The 7260-nt window shown below is 44.2% G+C and overlaps 1 protein-coding gene across 1 annotated transcript; it reads left to right on the top strand.

Annotated features, from left to right (window-relative positions):
• The first annotated feature begins 613 nt into the window (after window positions 1-613).
• Window positions 614-7229, top strand: LOC108927712 (programmed cell death protein 6-like). The gene is made up of 6 exons (XM_018741162.1): window positions 614-797; window positions 3084-3145; window positions 5129-5173; window positions 5657-5815; window positions 5930-6039; window positions 6651-7229. Exons 1-6 carry the CDS (start codon window positions 715-717, stop codon window positions 6747-6749), a joined length of 558 nt encoding a protein of 185 aa, XP_018596678.1. The 5' UTR covers window positions 614-714; the 3' UTR covers window positions 6750-7229.
• Window positions 7230-7260: the final 31 nt, after the last annotated feature.

Below are 7260 nucleotides of genomic sequence, written 5' to 3'. Positions count from 1 at the left end.
GATAGTGTAGTGGTTAAAGATGCTGCCTTTGGTACTAGAGGTCATGGGTTTGATCCCCACCTCAGGCTGTAGTACCCTTGAATAAAGTTCTTACCCTGCATCATTCCTGTCAAATTACCCAGCTGTCTAAATAGGTGAATAATCATAGGCTTGTGATAACTGTAATCTTAACATTGTAAGCTGCTTTGGAGAAAAGTGTCACATAAATGTATGCATATCTCTATGTGCTGGAGGAAGGTGCAAATCCCTCCTGCTCCTGGACCCTTGATAAAAACCCCAACTGTGAACTTGTAAAGTAAGAACAGCTAGTAGTATCAAATTGGTGAGCAAAAAGAAATCTTATTGTCTAGCAATGCAAGTCACCTTAAACAAAAAGATCTGTTAAAGAAAAATTAGTAAAATAATTTTTTTTTTTTTACAGGGAGTAGAGTGGAGGACTGAATGGGTGGAGTGCTTCAGGCAAAGGGGCCAAGGAGTGGAGTGAAATAAAGAAAGTGAGTAAGGGAAGAGGTGCAGGAGTGAAGGGTGAAACGTCAACGTGTAACGAGTGGTGTAAAGTTAAGGAAAGAATGAGTGAAACGCCGAAGGGGCGGGGTGCCGGTGACGTCATCAGCCCTGCCCCTGCGAAGAATGCCGACGCGAAGTGAAGCGAAGTGACGGAAGGAAGGAGAGGTACGAGAGCACGGGAAGAAGCGCGAGGGAGTCGAGTGGAGGATGGCGTATAACAGCCCGTACCGAGGGGCCCCGTTCGGCAGCGCGCCGCCCGACCAGGCCTTCCTGTGGAGCATCTTCCAGAGGTGCGAGAAAAAACCCGTTTCGTGCGAAACGTGACCGGTGTGGTGAGCAGCCGCACTGCGGTGTGTGAGGCCGGGGTGGGCGCCGCGGAAAACGAAGGAATAAACCGCCACCGGGCCTGTCGCTGCAATCCGTCCGTCCGTGCGAGCGAGTGAGTGAGTGAGAGCGGTGGGTCGCTTCTCTGATTGTCGGGTGTCAGTTGAGCGTCAGCTGGCTGTCAGCGGGTGGTTTACTTTACCGAAAGCAGCGTTAGTCACTGCAGTCACGAGTTCCGCTGCCTGCAGCGCCGCGCCGCGACCAACCAACGACGGCTTTCACTCAGTTTACCCCGTTTATTCCCATTGCGGCAGTGTAAATGTCCTGCGGTCTGACGTAAAACTCGGCGCTGTGTGTCTCCGGAGTTCGAGTCCCTCGCGCCGCAGCGACGTCGTTGCCGCGCGGTTAGCTGTTAGCTGCTAGTAGCACCGTCGCACTTGCAACTTTTTTTTTCTACGGTTTTTGAACGGACACCGCAGTTCAGTTGTCTGTAACATACGGTTTATTTCTACCACATTTCGGATCTTAACACCTTATGTGCTAGAAACGTAAGAAGTTGAAGAACCCACCCAGGCAGGAAGTCCGAGTAATTATTACAGAGTATAATACACGCACGGTGACTGAAGCGCGCTGCTTACACAACTTGTGTAACCGCAGCTGAGGAAGAATTTTATTTTTTTTCCCATCATTTTATGGAAAAAACAGTGAGTAAACCGTGAAAGTAATGGTAAAGAGCTGGTACGGCTAATAGCGCGGCCTCCGCGGTCACGTGACGGAGTTTCCACGACTGAATGAATCATAAACTCGAGCACTTTTCTTCCAGAAGGATCCTGTTGTACTTGGCCTTCAAAAGTAGTTTCCTTGTTTCAACTTACATATTTTCACCATCGAAAAAAAATGCCACATGGTAAAATAGCCTGGATAGTCATTCTTTCCATGTGGGACAGTTACTGATTAGTTAAGAATAAACTGGTGCAAATATCTTCCTCACGGTGCGAGTCAGGGCAAGGACAGCATTTACTCAAAGCTGGATTTGTGGAAGGTGTGAGTCAGGGGATTTTGAAGAAAATATGTTCTACATGCTGGTGAATGAATGAATAGGTGTACAGTTATTACTAACTAGTATGTAGCTTACACTTCCAAGGTGATTTACAGTACACTACAGTAAATAGCCTGCAGTCATTCACCATTTATACAGCTGTGCAGTTTAGCACAGTATTTGACACACTCTCACACACTAAGGGTAATTTAAAGTCACCAGTTCACCTTAAACACATTTGGATTGTGGGTGGAAACTGGAGCATCTCAAGGAAACCCATGTGAGGAAACGTGAGAAGAACATGCAAGCTTCTGACAGGCTGAGCGGGGATTGAACCCATGTCCAGTCACAGTGAGACTCCAGCGCTATCTGCAGCACCACTGTGCTGTGCCGTAGTTTGTGTGTCTTCACTGACTGTGGCAGGACATCCTGAAATTTGAAAGACGTTACTCAAAAAACACCTCCGCTTGACATAATACAGTGTTTCATACTAGATACTTAGGCAATACAGGCATCCCACGATTTACGAAATTAATCTGTTCCCGAAAGCGATGTTCCTGAAATTTTGGATACTACGCTAAGGGTAATTTAAAGTCACCAGTTCACCTTAATTCCAAATACCAAAAGTCTACCTTCCATTATTTTCCAGCCCATACGAAAACCCAAAACAGATTTTGCCAAATATCATTAGAGCGCAATAAACCAAGCTGGGATCCACCGAAAACATGTTTTTTTGCAAACAACTTTCTAAAACTGCAACTGCTGCTTAAATGCGCATACATACCTGAAAAACCATCAGCTAACTTCTTCCGCTACTTGCTCGGCTGTGTTCGCAGTCAACAATACGCCCAACAATATAAGTGACAGACAGTCATGTGGAATTTCATACACTTCCAATTACTCCTAGAGATGCTCCAATAATTTAACACATATCCAATAGGGTTAGCTGGTAGTGAAGTGGCTAAAGCTACTGCCTTTGGAACTGAAGGTTGCTGCTTTCATCCCCACCTCCAGCTGTAATACCCTTGAGCAAGGTACTTACCCTAAAAATTGCTCCAGTAACATTACTAAGCTTTATAAATGGGTAAATAATTGTAACCTTAACATTGTAAGTTGCTTTGGAGAGAAGTGTCATGAAGAAATTAATAAATGTAAATGTATTGTGTGAGGTTAAAATGAAATGAGAACACAGTTCCTGTGTTTCGTTCCACAGAGTGGACAAGGACAGAAGTGGCTCGATATCAGACACGGAGCTCCAGCAGGCCTTATCGAATGGTGAGTTTGGAGTGCGAGTCCTTGCTGTGCTGCGTGTTGTCCACGCTGTTGTGTCAGTGCCCCTTGTGTCAGTGCAGGCAGTGTCGCGTGGCACAGGCTTTGTACACCAAAAGCTCAACATGCCTGGCAGCAGCGGGAGTCACCTGGAGTGTCACTGGGGAATGGAGTCGAATTTCGTGCTCTTTCTTCAGGCTGAATTGTTTATGTGGCAGCAAATACAGAGGGCGTTTGTTCCGGTGTCATGCTGCCAACACTTTGTGTTCAATGGAGGGATGCTGATGGAGCCACCCGATATGGAAGGTGACACCTTTGATCACAGATAGAAAGTGACAGGGACACATGCACTAAGGACAGTTTAGAGTCACCGCTTCACCTGAAACATGTCTTTGAGCTGAGAGAGGAATCCTGTGCAAATGGGGAAAAAACATGCAAGCTTTCCACAAACTGAGCTGGATTTGAACCCATAGCCCAGGAGCTGTGAGGCACCAGCACTACCTGCCGTGCTGTGAAAAACAAAGCACACAGACCCCACTGTCTCAGTTGTTTGTAAATGCATGGAAAACAAAGTTTAACAGCACGTGGTTTTCTGAACACACTTGTACTGTGAGCAGCGTCTTGGATCTGCGATCATCTGATCTGTCCAGCAGTCTGAGGAGAAGTGGGTGTCAGGACGCAGTCCCAAGTGCCGTTTCACACTGTTGCTCTGCATGTTTTTATGTGCTGAGCCGTCTCATCATTCACAGAGTGATTTACTCAAGTGTTTGTCGTAGTCCTGATCTTCTTGCCTAAAGTGGGTGCTGGGTATTTCAAGAAAAGGTGCTGTGGTTACATTCTTTTGTAGTGACGAGTGTCTGTAGAGGCGTGACCTGTTGTCAGGGCCACTGAGGAGCCCAGTTTTTCCATGAGCACGTCTGGCAGCGGCCAGTGGAATGAGAGAGCTCAGTGTGCGGCCAGCACACTGGTTCTTTGTGTCGCAGGCCACAGCAGGGGCACATAGCCACTGGGTGGCACCTCTGTGGGCCCCAAACATTCATCTCACAGTCTCCTCCCATCTGGGGCCTAAACACACCTCAGCCCTCTATCCCTGGACAAATGGGCGAATTCAATGGGTGACTAACTGTAGCTTAGTGTACAAAGCTAATACTGTAAGTAGCTTTGCAGAAATGCTTCACTTTAATACATAGTACATAAAAACCAAAGCTTTACTTTTGCTTGTTTGTTTGGACAGAATATTGCAGTTATAAGTGAGTTTATAAAGCAGCTCAAAGTTTTATAGCGTTTCTACTAGTAGCACTTTGAAATGCGTTTTCTGTGTGTGTCTTGACATGTATGCCCCGCCTTGGGCCCTGGGCATCCTGGGATTGCCTCCAGATTGCCGTGTCCCTGTGTGAACAAGCAGTGTAGGAAGATTGATAGATTGGCCTGCCTTTTACTTGTTTTATTTATTTATGTATTTACCCTGTAATGAACTATCATCTTGTCCAGGTTGTCTCCCCATCCCTGCCTTGCACCTAATGATTCCAGGATGGGGTCCAGACTGCTGTGACCCTGATCACCAAAAGTGGTTGATGGATTATTTATGTATTGTTTTCATTTCTCACTGTTTATTATTTTGTGAGTACAATTGCGTACCTTGCTATATGTTGTGTGGCCGCTGTGTGTGAATTTCCGTGCGGCATTAATTATCCTGACCTGTTCCAGAAATCGGAAGTTGTTCTGTTGTTAAAAAAATGTTTCATTGTACACTATTTTGTTAAACAGGGTAGAATTGCAGTGATGTGGGAATTTGGGGTTGACACAGTGTGGAAAGTCAAAAATGTACAACTGGTTTATCACTTATAAAAAATTCAAGGGGTCACCTGTGTAATGTGGAGAACATGTAAGTCAGGCTGTCAAAATGCTGCAATCTTATTTCATAGAGAACTTTGGTTAAACATATTTTTGTTTAAATTCAAGTTCTGAAAAAGGCTCACTTTTTTGTAGGTACATGGACACCTTTTAACCCAGTAACCGTGCGATCAATTATATGTAAGTACCCAGAACACTTCAAATCTCATTCTCTAAAATTTTGTGTAGTACCTTTGAACCTTTTAGCAGCATTATTTCATTAATCCAATGGACAGTTTTATATTGCTGTAGTAACTGTTTAAATGGATTTGTAGCACACTGTTGCTTGCAGATGTTTACTGCTATTGCTTTCCTGGAGTTAAATGGAGGTTGAACTGCTGCTATCAGTGTGGTTGCTGCTAAATTAGAGACAATGAACTTTGCATCCATGGCAAGGACAGTCTTTTGCTTTTTAATTTTACACTACGTTATCCCTCAGCACAGAAATGTGCTTATTCTGTTGTGGTTTCTGGAGAGGTCATGTGAAATATGATAAAGGCAGAGTTCAACAGATGAAATGCTGCACTAGTATGATGGCTGCCGGTGTTTTGTTTTGCTGTGAAGTGCTGCGTGGTGTTTTGTCAGTTGAGCTGGACCCTCTGTGCCCCCCACCCCTATGTACAGCTATGTTTGACCGGGACAACAAAGGAGGAGTGAATTTCAATGAGTTTGCAGGAGTCTGGAAATACATCACAGACTGGCAGAACATCTTCCGCACATATGACCGGGACAACTCTGGCTTCATCGACAGGAACGAGCTCAAGCAAGCGCTCACGGGCTTCGGTGAATGGCTCATTCCTCCTTTATTCTGCACATGGTGTTGGGTCTGCAGAGATGCAGCGCTGGAGGACGTGTCCCAATAACGTGTTACGTTGTGTGTGTGTTGTACCTCAACAGGTTACCGGCTTTCTGATCAGTTCTACGGCACTCTGATCGACAAGTTTGATAGGCAGAGAAAGGGACAAGTTGCCTTTGACGACTTCATCCAGTGCTGCATAGTACTACAGGTATTTTATTCCCCCTCCCATTTTAGGTTCATTGGAGATAAGAGGTGTGGATTTTTTTTTTTTTTTCCATAAAAAGCAGAGCAGTATGTGTTCTCTTTCGTGTCAGCCTTTTTCCTTCTATTATACAAGATGTTTTTTGTGATATATGTATAAATCTTTGTCTGGGGACACCAGTCACATATGGAAATCTGTGATTTTCCAAGAGTAATTTCTTGTTGCTTATTGTTAGCATCTGAATGAAAATTGAGGATATAGGATGGAAAGACATAAAATCAACAAACCACTAGATATGTAGGTTTTATGTACTGAATATGAACTTTTAATAAATATCTGCATGGTACAGTCAATATTTTTGAAGAATGGCTGTCTTGTGGCCCTACTGTGGTTGCAGTCTGTCAGCACGTGACTTGACCTCGTGTAGTAAAAGTGATGATTTGTAGAAGTTTCTTTCCAAAATTAAATTTGTAATATCTGCTTTAAGTGGTTGAAGTATTTCTAATTCAGGGAACACGCTACCTTGTCAATTTTTTTTTTCTGTGTGCAAGACAAAGAGAAGGCATGTAATTAATGCGCGACACGTGAAGTAATCTGAGTGTCAATGTCATTCACAGAGACTGACGGACGTGTTTCGAAGGTACGACACTGACCAGGACGGCTGGATCCAAGTGTCGTACGAACAGTACCTCTCCATGGTCTTCAGTGTCGTATAGTGGAACATGGACCAGACTGGACACGAGTGCCAAAACCTGCACAAATATCGTCCCTCTTTTAGTTTTGTAGTTGACTAAAATGTCTCATTTGGGCTTTATGGGGTGGAAATTGAAGAGGAATAGGGTTTATTATGGATCATTCATCAGTATGTTTCTTAAAGTAATCTTAATTCATATACATGTTTGGGTCTGTTTCCTTTGTAAATATGATGTTTAGAGTAAAGTGATGCGCATGCCAACGGGACACGTCCCGCAATGTTAACATGTATGTAGTTTAAGCATGAAATGTTTAATCTCAGATATATTTTGCATACGCAATGTTTACATGAGAGCACTGTGAGCTGTGCTGAGGGGCGGCTCGTCTGCGCGCTTCCGTCTCATTTTACCATGGTGAAAAGCCAACGTGCTTTTGTACAGCTTCATCTTTTTGTGCATGGTGCCTTAAAACACAACCGCTAAAGTCAACGTTTTTTATTAAAGATCTGTTCCAACTGTTCGCACGCGCTCCTTT

The sequence above is a fragment of the Scleropages formosus genome, chromosome 19 (assembly GCF_900964775.1).
Source record: "Scleropages formosus chromosome 19, fSclFor1.1, whole genome shotgun sequence".
NCBI lineage: Eukaryota > Metazoa > Chordata > Actinopteri > Osteoglossiformes > Osteoglossidae > Scleropages > Scleropages formosus.
This window is presented reverse-complemented; position numbering and strand designations above follow the sequence as displayed.